A 17,653-nucleotide genomic window follows, 5' to 3' on the forward strand; every position below is an offset into this window, starting at 1 on the left:
CTGTCCTGATTTCTGCACACTCAACCGCGAGGACCTAGGACACACAGAGCCCAGCTGATTTATCTACTCTGCACCTGAGGCCCCAGCCCGGGTACTGACGAACCAGCTGTGCCCCTTGCTCCCAGGACCCTATTGACCCAAGCCCCCCGTTGGGAGCTCCTTGACTTGTCCTCAAGCTCCCATCTGCAGCCCGTTTCTAGGTGGCCCCCCTTCTATCCATCAACGTAGCATAGTGCGCATAGCTACCGACTAGCACCTCTGCACCAGGACACCCCAAGGCAGGTAACGAGTAACTGCTGGTGGTGGTGATGTTGGAGAACCCCAGAAACAGACTGTAAATAACTGTATGCAACATATGCCTTTTTCCTCATAGGAAAGCATTGCTGCGTGAAGACGCATTTAAGTGAACATTTTACTTACCTGTGAAAATCAATATTTTAAAAAGTGCTTACTTGATAAAGTTCTTGGTGTCAGAATTTATATAACATTATTTTTTCAAACTGGTCTTGGATTTATTCTTGTGTGTCTCTAATTTATTGCCTCTCTGAGTACAACAAATCTTCAGCTCTACCCTCTGATAAGCCTAAACTGCTCACCCACACTACCACAAAAGAGAGCATTTAGTGTTATCATTTTTGCCTCTGCAAACCAGTGAGGGTTGCCTGGACTCTTCACACACTGTACCTCGTTTTGGTCCACTATATATAGTCTGCTTCCTACAGACACCATCCAGTCTCTAGAACAGAAAAAATCTGGGAAAGGGTGATCATCTTGAATATGTCCTTCTGTAGAAAGTCATTCAGTGGACGAAAGTCCAGTATAGGCCTGTATCCCTAATCCTTCTTCAAATGAGGAAGTACGGCGATTGGCACTCTGTGTACACTCTCCGAAGCAGGCTCTCACAACAGCACCTTGGCAGAAAAGGGTTGACTTCTTGCAGTAGGATTGCGGAAGGATACAATAAGAGTTGCTCTGATGTGGGAGAATAATGGGGCAGGGAAGAAATGGTAGAACGTAACCCCTTGGAATGATTCGTAAATCTCGTCTGCCTAACGTGATGGATCTTCAGCCAGGGAGGAAATGCCATATGGTGCCGAATACCAGCCGAGTGAGCGACTGTAAAAGCAAGTTAAAGCAGCTTGGCAGGCAGTGCAGCAGGGTATTAAGAGGCAGAGGAGAAATCAACCTGCTCCGAAAAGCCTGCTGACCATGCACCATAAGGCATGCGTGAACCTGCCCAGAAGGCATAGTGTTCAAGAATTGTATGGCTAAACTAGTGGTAGAGAACATTCTCTTTCCAAAGGCATCTATAAGTTTCAACTCTCCATCCAGAGAGTTGGTTGGAAAGGCATTAGGAGTGACTGTACCACCACACTTTCAGGAATCGGATGCCATGTCTAATAAAAATCTAATTCGGTAAAGGCAATAGGCTCGATAGAAGATGCACCCAAGTGATGAATCTCAGTAAATTTGTCTTCGTTTCAACAGTATGCGACTAAGTCTAGCACCTCCTTTGCCCTTCTCCCTACTATGGCAATAAGGGCACTTTCTTCCATTGGTGTTCTAGGAGCAAAGTCTAGCTTATTTAATGGAGACTTTTCCAGGTTGCATTTTATATAACCGGGTAAAGTACATGTTCAGTATAGTAGGGAGGAATTAGGTTGTCTACCTCCTCTTTATCATCGGTGTCAGGGGGACATTTTGCATATTCTAAAAACGCATCAAGTTCAAAAAAGTCTCTAGTGTCTCACTGGTAGTGGTTTGAGACAAAGATCACAGATGAATATCGGGTTGCAACCTGACTGGTTGCACGTCTGTAATCTTATACAGGCCTGGAGTGGGCAGATATTGGGTTGGGATCAGTTACCGGCATCGGAATTGGGTCGCTCTCTGCTACTAACAGTTGACACAGAAGGGAATGGTATGGGTCTGAGGCAGAGTGAAAGCATAAGCCGGCGTTTGTACAAACCCAGGAAATGGTGCCAGGGGATCAACTGGTGTAGAGGGAGGGCCCTCCAGCAGGAGTCCAACAAGAAAACTGCACTGTTCTGTGGGGTTTGAATGTGTGTCAGAAAGAGCCAAAAATGCCTGAAAAGGTCGCAGTGATGTCTCCTTGAATGCCAACAACGACCTGGGGAAGTCGGGGCATGCCCGGACCCACTACAGGACCCGATTGGAGTCCGAAGACACTTGAGGCAAGTGGCCCATGGGTGGGCATCCTAGTGCCTCCTCGCTCGATTTAGAATTTGACTTCCCAGAAGACTTCAAGAAGGAATAGGATTTCTCATTGGACCGATTCCTTCACTGGGACAGTGAATCGCAAGTGACTGGAGTGGGAGCGAAATCGTATGTTCTGCGATAAAGAATTTTGTCTCCCACGCCCGAATAACCTTCGGATGCAGAAAACAGCATATCATCGCACAAGTGAGTCCTGTGATGATATGCACAAAGATGCACATTGTACAGATCCATGACAATCATCTGGGCCCTGCATACCCAGTACGGTATTGCATCACGTTTTTAGGTGCAACATTATCCCTGGCACACTGTCTGAAATAATTAGGAAGACGTTGAAAAACTGAAATTTTTGGGAGCAGAGCTACGGATTCACATCAAAAGGGGTGGAAAGAAGAACTGATGGCAGGACGCAGGGGTGGCACTTCTATACAGCTCGGCCATTTCTGTGGTTACAGAGACCTACCTATTGGTACATGGGAGCATTGCTGAATAAAATGCCGCAGATTTAATCTGACTCCTGGAGACTTTTGTGTGAGGAATCAGTGGTTTAAGTGTTCCTTGGGAAATCATCTTTCACGCAAAGTACCATAATTAGCATACAATTTGATCACAACCCAACACAATCATTACCTCAACATATTTCACATAATGATCACTCTGATCATGGAGGTACGAAACTTTTAAACACGACATACGCATAATGCTATGAATTAAATTATTTTCTCTGTAGAATAGCGCGGCTGGTTGTACCGAACAAAGAAATAGGTCCTGTTGTCTGTCAGACAATCCTGTTGTGTCATTTGAAAGTGAAATGTGGGAAAGATCTACTTAATAAATTTAAATGAGTTGTAAAAAAATTATGTAATGTACTGCATATTTACTGGTAGGTAGTTCTGAATCCATCTTATTTTTCCTAGTAAACAAGCAGAAAAGCAACAAAAAAAAAATGTTTATGTAAGTGCAACTCTTCCACTATGCTTATACTGTTTTAAAAATATAGGCACTTACCTTCTCATTTTTTACTAACTGTTTACGAATTGCAAAGTCCCTTCTTGAGCATAGTGCTTTACAACATGGTCCTAGATTGCTGAGGAGGCCAGCTCTTTGTTCTTTCCGCTGTAGTGCAGCCATGTTCAGGGCCCCCAACTCATGTTCAAATAAGCTCTCTGCATCTAATGAATATACAAATATTTAGAAGGTTGAAAATAAAAATCACACACAAATTATAAATTATCCAAACATCCAGCACTGTGCTTCACGGTACATTTTGAGAATAGTTACGTATTTCATGGGCAACACGTAGGGCCTGATTTATGCTTGGACACCAAGTACTCTGAACATCAGGATGGAAAAGAACATTGCGTTAGTGTAGCAAGCTATATACAGTACTGTAGGAAAGTGCCCTTTTTGCATGGTTGCCCCAAACGTTTTTTTTTGCCAGATACTTGATGCAATTTGACTGAGTTTTTCCTAGTATCCTGCCTTAGCTTGCCTTCTTATGTGCCTTATCTTCTTCACTACCTTCATCCAGCTAGGGAGCACAGTGGACCATTTGAATACCTTTGAAAATAAATTCCGGGACTTTTTCTGAAGAACCTTTCTTCGGCTTTTTTCACCTTCCTTTCTTTAGGATTTTTCCTTCTTTCCATCGATTTTATTCCATGGACAGTATTAAGTCCTTCGGCTTCTCGGACGAAGATTTTGCTCGTCTTCTAGGAAAGACCCGTTTCAGAAAATCGTTTTTTAGGCAATCGCCGGGGCAATTTCCGCCCCAGATTCCAGAATCGCTTCCAAAACCAACCTCTGAATTCTCCATTCAGAGGACAATACCAGGATTCAGCTTTGAATCCACAATACAGGAACCAATACCAGGAGCAAGCTCCTCCCCAAAGATACATCCAGACTCGTCAACGACAATATTGGAGGACATAAATAGAATCCCTGTTTTCAATCTCTCATCTTTATCCATGGATTGTTCCACCGTGTCTCTGCTCTCTAAGGGCTTATCTTTTGTACCATCTGTCGGCATCAATAAATTTGAACTCCTTAGAGATCTACATACTTTCTTTCGCAAAGTTAGATTGAAAAAATACTTTGCAAATAGGAATCTGACCACAGATATTGATAATTATTCAGGCTTTTAACCACCTTCCTCCTTTACGCCAGGACTCGACATGGTCAGCTTGGAGGTCAGTCTTTTCGAAAAAGCTGTCCTGAATAAGGTACAGAAGGCGACCTCCTACATACAATATCACCAAAGAAGAAAACACTGCCTTTAAATCCCTCAGAACCAACAAGGACCTTAATGTCAAACCCTGCGACAAGGGAGGGGGTATTGTGATTTTTGACAGTAAAAACTACAAGGAGAAAATGTTGGACATCCTTGGATCCCCGAGACACTATCTTAAGATCATGTCCAACCCAGAACCTAGGGTGAAACGCAGGATCCTGCATGAAGTCGAACAAGCGGTTGAGAGAGGAGAAATTTGCACCCAAGAAGCACAATTTCTCACTCCAACACATACTCGTATCCCTATTATCTATGGAATCCCCAAGACACACAAAGATCAGACCAATCCCCCTCTGAGACCTATAGTTTCCACCATTGGCTCTGCCACCGAACCACTATCAAAATACATCGACAAATTCTTACAACCTATGGTGGAATCCTTGCACTCGTATGTAAAGGACACAGGACATTTCATCTCAAAGTTAGAAGGCCTGCAGTACAACCCTCAACAGGAAATTTTGGTCACACTAGATGTTGAATCTCTGTATTCGAACATCCCCCAGACGGAGGCCTGCAGAGTTGTGACTAACATTATTCAAAAAGATCTAACCTTACATAATGGCAGATTCCTAGCTCGGTGTTTGGACATAGTCCTGGAATTAAATTTCTTTGAGTACGATGGAAACTATTACCAACAGGTCCAGGGAGTCAGCATGGGGGCGGCCTGTGCCCCGAGTGTTGCCTGCCTGTACATGGGGCATTTCGAGCAATGTAACATCTACAATGAAATTGCCCCCTTTTTCGAGAACGTGCGTCTTTGGTCCCGGTACATTGACGATATTTTCTTCATTTGGACCGGTGACCAAATGTCCCTCGATGAGTACATCGAATGGATTAATGCAGCAGACGTCAATCTTAGATTTACTGCACACACGAGCACTACCAAATTCGTCTGACGTCTGGGTTGAACATCGGGAATCCAAACTTTGCTTTTCTCTATACACGAAACCTACTGCCAGGAACACACTCCTCCATTTCGATAGTTTCCACCCGAGAAGCCAGAAAGATGGAATACCTTTCAGTCAGTTCCTACGCTTGCGTAGAAATTGTACTACTATCAATGACTACCTAGTTTATGCTGAAATTATGAAAGAGAAATTCATCCAAAGAGGATACCCCCGCAGAATGGTAAAGAACGCCCTCAAGAGAGCCCGCTACTACAATCGTGACTCTATGTTTCAACCCAAATCGCAAAATCAGCCAGATAAGTTAGTCTGTGTCACTAAACACTCTGTGATGAATAACAAAATCAGGCAAATTGTAAACTCGCAATGGCATTTGCTAAACCTAGACTCGGAAACCACCCACATCCCCAAACCCCTTTTTGCATTTCGCAGAAATAAAAACTTGCGAAACTGGATAGTCAACGCAAAACAACCTGAACCTAAGGGCTGGACGCAAAAGTCTATTGAGGGATCGGCCCCCATCAAAGGCAATCATAGATGTGGTACTTGCCATGCATGTGCCCATGCCATAGTTGGCGACAATATCTGCATAAATGACTACAAGGTCAACATGAAAGACATGACCAACTGCAGGACTCCCAACTGCATCTATGTCATCCAATGCCCTTGCTCTCTCACCTATGTATGCGAAACTGCTAGAGAAATAAGGATACGAATAGGTGAGCACAAATCTAACATCAGACGATCCAAACATGGAGCACCCTTAGTAGATCATTGGGTTCAAAAGGGCCACTCTGAAGCTGACCTTCGCTGGACGATTTTGGAAAAGATCCGCGTACAAAGAGGAACCGACAGCAACAATGTACGTAGGAAATGAGAAGTTTTTGGGATATTTGTCCTTAAATCGAAGGACAAGGGTCTGAACGAATCCCTCCCTTGGGAAAATGCCATTTGTTAAGCCTTTTTTAGACTGCATTAATGTTTATGCATCATGGCCTTAATGTAGGAATCCATACATAGACGCTACGCGAAATGTAGCCTTATTTTTTACAGTGTTGCAATAGCTACCACTTGTATAATTTGGCTTACCCTATTAGACTCATGTTATATGCCCCTTATTGGAACATGTAGTCTGCTGCTTTAATATTTTTCTTTTCAGTTGCAGCCGCCTTTAAAGATCTTTTTATTCATTTGTATAATCTAATCTATCCCCGTAGATGCACACCCTTGATACTTGCTTACAGCCTGCTCGCAGCATTTTTCCTCATAGCACTGCCATCATAATGCAACATTTTTCTGTTTCTGCAGTTTTTTAATTGATACTACTTTACCCATATACGGTCCATGAGTCCCTGGTTAGTTTTCTGCCCAACGTTTCCATTATGAAAGACACGCCCCCCCCCCCTTTTCTGAAGATGTATCTGTTTCCCCTCGCGTCCCATCAGTGACGCGCTAGTCCATTGGCCCATTTAAACGGCGCTTGAACACCGCGTGTGCTCTCCGGACCGATCCTTTTCACCTGAGGCTTTTCTTTTTGCTCGGAGCCCTCTGGACCGGCAGTACACCGTTAAAACTCGCGCTTTATCAGGTACTCTAATCAGACGCGATCGTTCTTTCTCCTTATCATAGCGCCTGGCACGCTTTGATATTCATATTTTCTTCTATATCAACTCATTTCTTTTTATCTATTCTTATAGCCTTGTTTAAATCTTACCACGACGAGCATTTCCGTGGCCTCCACGAAGATGCATCTACATCATCTCTCCATGGCCCTCTAAAGCCCTGTTCATTCAGGTAGAGTTTGTTTTCTCTTACCCTTTCACTTTGTCTGGCTGAATGTACCTGTGTTACTTTATCACTATTTTTTAATTTATCTTTGTAGGATCGGCAGCTAAATTATCTCGCACCCGGAATTCTATCATTAAGGGAGTTGTTTCTGATTCCGAGAGCGTTTATTCTCCTTTCAGGTGAATTTTCCTTACCATCTCCTCTTTGAATGCGTATATATATATATATATATATATATATATATATATATAAATATATATATATAAATATATATATATATATATATATATATATTGTGCTAAGCGCTACTCAAGCCTTATGCTTATCTGTGCCCTTGTACCCCTCAGTTTTGGCACTCACTCTGATGTATGTCCGTTTTTTGGATGCATGCTTCAAACGATCCTCTGTATTCTGTACTCTGTATCGTGTTTCTCTGCGTTATCTACTTATTTCATTAGGAAGCTAGTTAGCATGGGTTGTCATTTCTAATACGATTTAAAACCGCATTGTTCACCTATTTATCATTCTAGAGGCCCAGCATCGACCTAAAAGCTTGTCGATATTTTGAATCCTCGTCTAAATGATCTATTGTGGTAGCTTGAATACTTTAGGGTCTGTGGGCCCATTCAGGGCGTTTTTCTTCTTGATTAGTTCACTTTTTGTATGCTTGTTTTTCCCGGCAGAATTATTTCTAGCTACGCATTGATTGATTGTCCTTAACCTGAGCTATCCTGCTCATGTCCTCTGTGATCTCACAGGTGAGCGCAAACGATCCCTTTTTCTCCCCTCCCCCTTCCCTTTCCGTCCCTGGGATAAGAATAATTCTTTTTGATCATGTGTTCCCTTTGTGTGGAAGAAAAAAAGAATTCCCTCTTATTATGTACATATTTCCTAATTAGATCTCCTTTTTTAATTCTTTCATATATTTTTTCTCCTTTTGAACCACGGTGACCTTCTGGAATCTCTAGTGTATCCGCATTTTAACTTATTTGCTATGTAGAAATATATTTCCTACCATGTTTTGTTGCTCAGCTGACACTTGTGACTAATGACCTTTGTACGATATGTTTCTGATTTAGATAAACGATGTCATCAAGACCTTATGCTGATCAGTTATTTCAATATATTGTTATTATTTTTGATAGGTCCCAGCCTAAACCCATACTATGACTCTTGGTCTCCGTTCGCCCTGAGGAAGGTGGCACCAACATTTCGGTGCATTCACCGAAACGCGCGTCGGCGCTTACTTGCCCACCCAAGCCCTAATTCCTCAATTTTGAACATGTGTTACTTAACACAATATTGAATATTCATATGATTTTGAGTACATATCGAATTTTGTTTATACATTGAATATTCCTTGGGTTATTTATACCTTTTATATGTGAATGTGTGAATTTAGTGTTTATGGTGTGGAATGATTCCGGTATGAGTGTGTAAGTCAGTGTGTGTGAGTACGTCTGGGACCCCGTTAAGCATTTTTATTGTTATTTGAAATTTTTCTCTGTATCAATAGCAAATTAGCCAATGCACTGAATTTATCCTTTCAAAATTGATCTAATTTACAAATAAAACTCTTATAAATTTGTTCTTGACTATGTTTTGAATCTAATTGTCTGTATTTTCCTTTTGTTGTCTTAGTCCAAGTGTTGATATACTAATAAGACGATACATTGTACATTCTGAAATTTACAGGTAGAGACACTCTTTTTCGTACCTATTTGCATGAGCAGCCAGGCCCCAATAATATCTAAGGTTATTCTTAGATATTATAAGTGTTCAGTAAAGCCATCCTGAGTATATTGTCTCGAAACTGGTCATTACAAGTTTTCTAGCACCATAATGGCTTTACTGAATCCTGGGATCTTTGGAATCAAACATCTCAGAATAATAAACCTGCACTGATCCAAGTGTCAGATTTATTATTCCCTGCACTCGGATTCTCTCGAGGGGACCCCTGAACCAACCCAGCCTCTGGTGGTTTTCTGACTGGTGAACACCTGCCTGCCATCACAAGACAAGGGGAGCTGTCGCTCCCTGGGCCCAGAGGTGTTCACATCTTACCCAGGTCAGGAAGAGCCATCTGTGGCATGGGAGCTCCAAAGGCCTTGCCACATTTGCACAGTGACCCCCCCATCCTCTATTGCTATCAGGAGCAGGCCCCCTTCCTGTCTCACCCCCTTTCGGCGGGAAGACAGGTGAGGAAAAGACCAGCCCAGAAGGTGTGCCCACCTCTGCCAACCCCATCACTCAGGTGGGGGAAGCGAGGAGAAGCCAACTCTTCAATGCCCACCATCTTGCAGATGGCAGGCACCCACCAATCAGGGCTAGGGATGGTGCCCTATCCCCCCAGGTGGGGTGATCACTCCAAGGGTGTAGTCACCTTAAGGACAGTAGCCCATTGGACCCATAAATACAGTATTTAGGGGCAACTGACCCCAGAAAACAGATTCGACAAGAAGAAGTACTGAAGAGCTGTGCTGCTGAAGTAGAGGACTTTGGCCCCAGCCCGACCAGACTGTCTCCTGCTTTAGAACCCCTGCAAGGTGAAACCGGCGTGTCCTGCAGCCTCCAAGAACCCGGGGCCTACCCTGCTTTCCCAAAGGACTCTGATCTCCTGTGGACACCGGATTTGTCCAACAGCAACCCAAGCCAGGACTCCAGATCCAGTCAGATCTGTGAGTCCTCACCACTATGCACCCGACACCAACGGCCTGAGTCCTAGTGGCCCAACACCCCATCAAGGTCCCCCGGCGATCCTGACCTGTGATCCAGCGTTGGTTAACCTCCTCAGATCGTCCCCTCAATGAATGCAGCCTCATCCTAAAGGGCTCCCCTGACCGTGACCGGAACAGGTGAGAAGAACCCGACACGAATAGACGCCCCTACACCCGCAGCCCCCGAGTCATGAGGTGCTCGACCGACTGTGTTCTGGTATCCAGCAACTCTTCAACTTCATCCTCCAATCGTTGGTTCCCTTCGTCCAGTCGTCTGGCTCCAGCCTGCAGTTCTTTTGCTCCACCGGTATCCTCCATAGGAAAGCATTGGGCTTCCGACACCACCTAAGCACACTGCGCCGCTGGTGCTGTGGACTTGGTGCTAACCCGGGACCCCATTTGACCTTTCCTTAACCCCAGGAGCTTGCCTCCCAAGACCGAGTGGCCTACTCGTGAGCAGCCCCCAACCGAATTGCCCCCTAGCCCCATTGGTTAACACTGGCACCCTGCACCAGGCCACCCTGGTGCAGCTGGTGGTGCACCGTGGAGTGACAACCTGAACCTTGGGAACCCTTGATTCTACCCCTCCAAAACCCCATTCCTAAAAACCGTTAACTTACCTGCAAAACTAACATCTAGTTTTTCTCCATTGGACTGTATGGTGGGATTTCTCTGAAATAACTCAATTGTTGAACTTGTCTTGTACTGCAACAAAAGTAACTTAGTGCCTTCACATGAATTAATCTGCTTACTGGAGTCCTGTGATGCTTAGACTGTGTGATTAGTTAGTTTTGTGCAAAAGTACAGAAGTAACTAAAAAGCAATCTACTTGTAAGTGTTCTAAAGAGCTTACAACCCATTTTCTCGACTGCAAAAGTAATTTGTGTGTTCCTACAAAACTAGTGCACACTATTTTGAAAATCACCATTGTATGAAAAGTATCACTTACCTGCTGAGTAAATCTTGGTTCTAGTAATAAAAATAAAGTAACAACTTGTTATGCAAACAATTGGTCTGGATTCAGTCTTTATGAGTGTGTGGCATCATTTCTTGCCTGAGTGTACACAAAAAATGCTTCACACTGCACGCTGATAAGCCTACCACCCTATCACGAAAGAGAGTGAGGTATTATCTACTTTAGCCTCTGGGGATCCACTGGACTCTGTGCACACTATACCTTCTTTTGGTATAGTATATACAGAGCCAGCTTCCTACAAGTACCAAAATGAGGTGCACTGTGCTGAAAGCCCAGGTATCCCTTATTAGTGTACAGGGGCTTGCTTTAACAATCCCAAGGTACTCTATTTGTGGAAGTGTGGTCAAGCAGCCTTAGATCTATCAGAGGGGAGTGTTGGGCACTTGTTGCACACACAGTCAATAAATGAGACACAATAAGGAAATCTAACACCAATTTAGAAAAATAACAGATTTTTATATTAATTTAGGCATCAAAATATACGAGACTAAGTAAGTACTTTGAGTTCGCGATTTTCAGAAACACAGTAAATACCGCGGTCAGATTTGAGGCATGAGCCTCAAAAGCAGCAATGTCATCCAATGGGAGAAACATACATTGCATAGGGGTACTTGCAATCGAGTTACAGGGTTGTTCTTCTGGACTTAGGGCACCTAGGGGTCAAGGTACTTATAGCCACCAGCACTTTTGGCTTACCTGCCCTGGTGTGTCTGGTACAGAGGTGCTGGTCGCAAGGGTAGGCTTGAACGCTACCGCTGTAGTTTATTGAGAGAACCAATAACAGAAAAATGCTGCGAATGGGGACAATTCCGTCTCATCCCAAAGGGGGGATCGGTTCATGAGGCCCTCTGGGGCAAGGGTGCACCGTCGGTAGGCTCGGGCAGTGGGGCTCGGTGCAGAGGGTCGCTTGGGTTGGAGGCTCTCACTTTTGGGGTCGAACCTGGAGATGGTGAGAAAACAGGACAGCAGGGCTACTCTCAATGATGGCCTTTCTGGTGCTGATGCCCCATGTCAGTAGGTTGGTCTCTGTAGTGTTGGTGTTCTGGCTAGACACAAGCAGTGCCCACCAATCAGAGGCCCCACACTTGGCCCAAGACTTGTGTACAGGTGAAGCAGCCACGCTAAATAAAATTTTGGTGGCCACTCATTAAATTTTGAAGATTGGGGCACAATCATTTTGCACTACTCTGCTGTTAACACAGGAATATACTATGATGAAAATTTACATATTATTTGGTTGGTCTGTTAATAAAACGCTCATCGCTGTTATATTCTGTGATCTTTAAATCAGGAGTTCGATTTCCGCAAGGCCAACTCCTTCCCAGCTTACTAAATTGGTACCATTACATTTGGTGATACGAACACCTATTATTTACAAAACTTCTAAAGACCAGAAGAGCAATATAAAATGAACCTAACTTCGATTTGTTATGTTTAACAAGAAGTATTTTCTCTGAAATAGATTGTTAGCTTCGAAAAGCAATTGTATTTTCCAAAGAATTCCAGTTCATATATGCTTGACTTCTATGTTGCTTGCTGCAGCTGTATAAAAGTCGAATGCGAAGGTGACCTCTCAGCACATTTTGAAAACTATTCACAAGCACATTACAAAGTGACTAATAGCTCGTTATATTCCTACTGAAGTAATAATCTGTAATCTAAGAGGCGTTTAATGTTTTGAACCCACAATTGTAAAGTTAGGTAGGTATTATCCTGCATAATTTCACAGTCACAATAACACAAATTTAAAAACAAATTCTAGTTTCGCTTAGTGAAGGGAGAGAGCCTTCTTACATTAGTAAAACAATCAATATGACGCACTTAGCGCTAGTCGCATCACATCACTTTCTTTTCCTTTACCTTCAGTCATGGTGCAAAGCAGGCGCACTGCTGTACAACATGGCTAAACAAAACTTTGACAAAGTCAATAGCTCTCGCTTAGTTGAGACCTATTGGCTTTGTCATGGTTTGTTTTATTTTTTTCCATTCCCCAGTCGCTGCTGTCAGCTTCTGGCTTTTCAGTCATACCATTGCTGCAAAGCTCAAAGGTTTAGTCGTTTTTTGTGCTCGCAAGACGTTTGAGCATGGCACAACTCCCTAACTAACAACCAAAGTAGTAAAAGCACGCATATATGAAATAAAGGAGTGTTGTAAAATTCTGTGAAAACATAATCCAGGTTCTTCTTTATCTTAGAAATCAAGTTCGATTATGCGGACCTAACCTTCAATTTTGTCCAGAAATAAAAACGTTCTGACCCTTTGTAGCCAGGGGCTTGAAGAGCTGGAAATGACGCACTTGTTTAAAATGTTGTTCAAGCCGCCGCAACGCCCGCTCTGAAAGGCCCATCATTTATGATGTCATCGGATGAAGTGGCCCGGCTATAGTCCTTTTTTTGCCTGTAAAAGTAACTGGTTGTGGTGGGGACCTCACTCTATGCTTTATGGGGGAAACATGTATATGTAGTTTCCATATATGCTGTTGCCATCTGCACAACTAATCTTCGACGTTTTATGCTTCCATCAGTTGAATAGGGCCCTTCTATCTCTTCTTCTACAGGTACTTGTGAAACGTATGAGGCAGAAGTGTTGTTGGTTTCTTTTAGTGCATCGTTAAAGAGGCAGTGCATGGGTGTTACCAGCCAGCAGGCTTTATTCAGGAATGGGACTGATCTTCGTGTTATGTTTGAGATGTGCTAAAAAGAGATGTGGTTTTTACTTTCCACACTGCTCTTTTAAAAATGCAGCGAATCCTAAACATCCCCTGATACTGACTTGAATAGTAAGCTAATGTCGATTCCATAGGGCAGCAGTAAAGTGATTAGTGGATAACAACTCAAAAGTACATCTGGTTGTTCTTTGAATCTTTCACGGACTGCATTAAATAAAATCACGCTCCGTTAATCGAGCCAGAAATGTCAAGCTTTTCTAGTTGGGACGGGGCAATTAAAATAAGCAAGCAACTATGTGGGAGGAGGACAGGGCAACCACCAACTGCTGAGCGACGACGTGGGCAAGAACAGGCAAGCAATGACACAGGAGAAGAGCGAGGGGACGGTCAACCAAGTGGCCAAACAGCAACGATGACATTGGGAAGCAGAAAAAATAATAAAAACAAGTATTTGGGGAGTGGAGAGGATGTGTCGCAGTGGCCACAGTTGCCGACTCGAGAGCTGGGGGATCCTGGTTGAATTCTCAGCGCCGCAGCATTATTTGCTTTATTATTTTATTGGACGTTTTATATACCGCGAACCAGGCGCGCAACACCCATTGGGCTCACCGGGCTTCAGCCCCCCCTCATGTGTGTCAGCCCGGCTGAGGCAGCCTTGCGGGCTGGCGTCCGTCTAATTGCAGCCGGACCCGAGTACTTCACAGGTCTTTAAAAGACCATTTACTCGTTAATGAGGCTCTTGTTGTGTTTTCACCCCTTATTACAGCCACTCTGCCTATGGCTGGAAGACTTAGCCCTCCCCCGAAATCTTTTTCAGTCCCCCCCCACCGAAATTTGGCTCTAGTTGCCGCGAACAGTAACCGAAAGGTATTGCTGCGCTTTACACGAGTACCAGTTACGTTAAACAAGGATACATTCATTTTCTTTGGTAGACACAGGAAGATTAAGTGATTTTGCCAGAATCACAGGATGTTGAGCCCATGCAAAGACTCGAACCTCTGCATGTGATAAGTTACCTATATAAATCTGTTGCAGCAGAAAAAGCAGAAAGAGGCAAAACATTATGATAACATTGTTCCACCATTAACACTATTTTGGCTACGGGAGACTGAGAAGAGAAGAAGAGGAGGAACAAGCATTGGTAATGCAGGAAAATATGCTACAGCCAACAGAAATGAAGGAAAACTAACTGGCAAGCACAGAAGCCAATGAAAAGCCAGGAAAGCGAGGGGCAGGATCTAAGCCCCTTTTAAGATTTATATTAAAAACAATAGATTTCACAAGCACAGCACGAGCGCTGTGCAGGCAAAACCTAAAAAGGGGCACTTTTCTACATTTAGCCATTCTAACAGATAGAGGACCGTCCTATTTCGAGATCACTGCTGGCCCATCAGTAATCTCTGCAACTTCAGAGGAACCGCCGTATGCCTCATAGGACTTGTGTCTATGTTATGCTTTGCTCTAGTAACTCATGTAACTTGTAACACTTTTTTCCTTTGTTGTGCTATGTTCCAGTTACTGATGTAATTTATGTTACACACTAATCCTCATGTAAAGCGCTCTGATAGCCAGCGCTATATAAAACTCTTCAAACAAAAAAAAACAAAAAGCAGCCGCAATCTTTTTGACAGCTGTGAGAAAGTGCCATCTTTCTTGCATGGTATGCCCCCACTTTTTGCTAAATTGCTGAATGTACTTTGATTAAGTGTACCCTGGACTCCTGCCAATCAGGTGCCCAGGGCCTATGTTCCTTCCTTAAAACACACAAACTCCAAATTGGCAAACCCTAGCCACATGTCAGCCCCAAGTAAATGGTACCCTAGGTACCCAGGGCCTTGTGGCCAGGGAAGGCCTCTAGGGGCTGCAGCACTCGTTGTGCCACCCTTAGAGGCCCTGTACCCTTACACACACACACTGCCTTTGCAGGCTGAGTGTCTGGGTGCAGGACAAAACAAAGAGTCGACATGGCACACATCACTGTGTGCCATGCCCATCACCTACACTGCCAAGGCGTATGTCAGTCACCCCTCTAGCTGGGTGCCTTACGCCTATGGTGTGGGCACAGGAACAGGAGCCCTGTGCCCCTACAGTACCCGGGTCCATTCCTGGGCACTGTAAGTGCAGTGCTGCCATTTAAGAGTACATGGTGCTGGGAGCTCGTCAAACACGAGCTCCACAGCACCATAATGGCAACACTGAAGACTGGGAAGTTTGGTATCAAACTTCTCAGCACATTAAACCCACACTGATGCCAGTGTGGGATTTAATGTACTAAGCACCCCAGAGGGCATCTTAGAGATGCCCCCTTACAGCTGACCTACAATCCACGTCTGCTCTGAGGCTGCCCAGGCTGCCACACAGCAGACACGTTGCTGGACCCCTGGGTGGGAGAGCCCCTGCTCTCCCGGGCCTGCAACAATGCACATCCTGGGTGAGGTGAGAAATCTCCTCCCCCAGGATGAGCCAAGGGAAGCTTCAAAGGCATGCCGCCATTTGGAGTTTCCCCAGGCCACTGCAACCCCCCACTCTGGCGGGAAGCTTGGCCGGAAACCCCATACAAGGACAGGGGATGTGCCAGCCTGCCCACCCCACCCCTCAGGTGGGGGAGGCGAGGTGAAACACATCTTCGGGCTCTCGCCATCTTGAAGATGGGAGGCCCTACCCTATCAGGATTAAGCTACTGCCCCCCCTCCCACAGGAGAGAGGCAGGATAGGGGGTGTACCCACCCCAGGACAAGGACCCGTTGGTCCCTGGCCTTCACCTACCTAGAACGCCCCTAAATCTAGTATTTAGGGGCACCCTGAACCTTCCTTCCCCAGATTCCAGATTCGAAAAACTACAAGAAGAGCAAGAAGAACAAAGACCTGCCCTGCAGCTGCTAAAAAGGGAAGAAGACACCAACTGCTTTGGCCCCAGCGCTACCGGCCTGTCGACTCCCGGACCTGCACCAGCGCGGCATCTCTCGTGGCCAGCAACCTCACCAAACCCCGGAGGACCTGGATACCTTTTGGCTCTAAGCCCCTGGGACTCCCATGAGTAGAGGCTCTACTCAGAAACCAATTTCCAACCCCTGGCAGCAGCCCGGAACCGCGAACCCAGCACACTCTGCACCAGCCAAGCCTGGCCAGTGCAGGAGTGGACAAAGACCCTGAGGACGACCCCACGGCGACTGTGACCCCGAGTCCGGCTCCCAAGGACCCCCCTCGACATTCCGGAAGAATCCTGCAGCCTCGGAACAAGGTGCCCCCCCCAACCGCGATCATCAGAGGGTAAGATTTCCGACACCAAAAGGCACCCCTGCACGCGGCGCCCTGCAGCCCCCTGTGCCCAATCCTGGGGTACCCACCTAACCTACAACTACCCAACTTACCTCTCGAAGTGGTGGTGGCACCTGAAGCATCCTCGTCCCCGAGCTTGCAGCCTTTTTCCTAACCGGAACATTCCCATTGATTTCCATTGAGCGCCCGACGGCTCAAAAGCACCCTGCACCCAGCCGCCCGAGTGGCCCTGGCAGTGCAATCTCTACACTGGCCTACTTCCCCACTTGCCCTGAGTGAGTGACCAGGAGCCCAGCTCCCACAGCCGTGTGGCCCACTAGTCAGCAGCCACCAAACCAGGCCCCCCTATTCCTCATAGGCTAACATTGGGCCTAACTCTCTCTGCACCCGGCTGCCCTAGAGCCGCTGAGGGTGAACTACCTGTGCCTATCTGACCTTGGGGGACCCCTGAGTCTATGCCCAGAACCCTACCTTTGCCAGTCGAGAACTAACCTGAAAACCGCTAACTCTATTTTCTACATAGGGTAACATTGACTGGCTTTTTCTTGAAATTTCGTCTAAGTGTGGACTTTTCAAATCTTCAAATATTCACTAAAAATCAGCCGAGCGACAAAAACGCAAAAACTCACCTGTTCTCAGGTGGGCTCACAGTGCTGGATCTTGGTGCCCAGCACTAGCTCGGAAGAATACTCGCATCTATACTTACCAGTAACCCAATTTTCTCCCATAGGAAACCATTGACTGCTTTTCTGTGAAATTTCTTCTAAGTGTTGATTTCTGCAATCTTGAAAT

General features: G+C 45.1%; 1 protein-coding gene across 1 annotated transcript in view; it reads right to left on the reverse strand.

The window, feature by feature from the left end:
- Nucleotides 1-17,653, reverse strand: part of ZC3H13 (zinc finger CCCH-type containing 13) — a 362,285-nt gene that overhangs the window by 55,259 nt on the left and 289,373 nt on the right. The window contains 1 exon segment of the mRNA XM_085621836.1: nucleotides 3,247-3,410. Within this exon segment, the coding sequence (XP_085477962.1) occupies nucleotides 3,247-3,410 (164 nt within the window).

Source organism: Triturus cristatus, chromosome 8 (genome assembly GCF_964204655.1).
Source record: "Triturus cristatus chromosome 8, aTriCri1.1, whole genome shotgun sequence".
Taxonomy (NCBI): domain Eukaryota; kingdom Metazoa; phylum Chordata; class Amphibia; order Caudata; family Salamandridae; genus Triturus; species Triturus cristatus.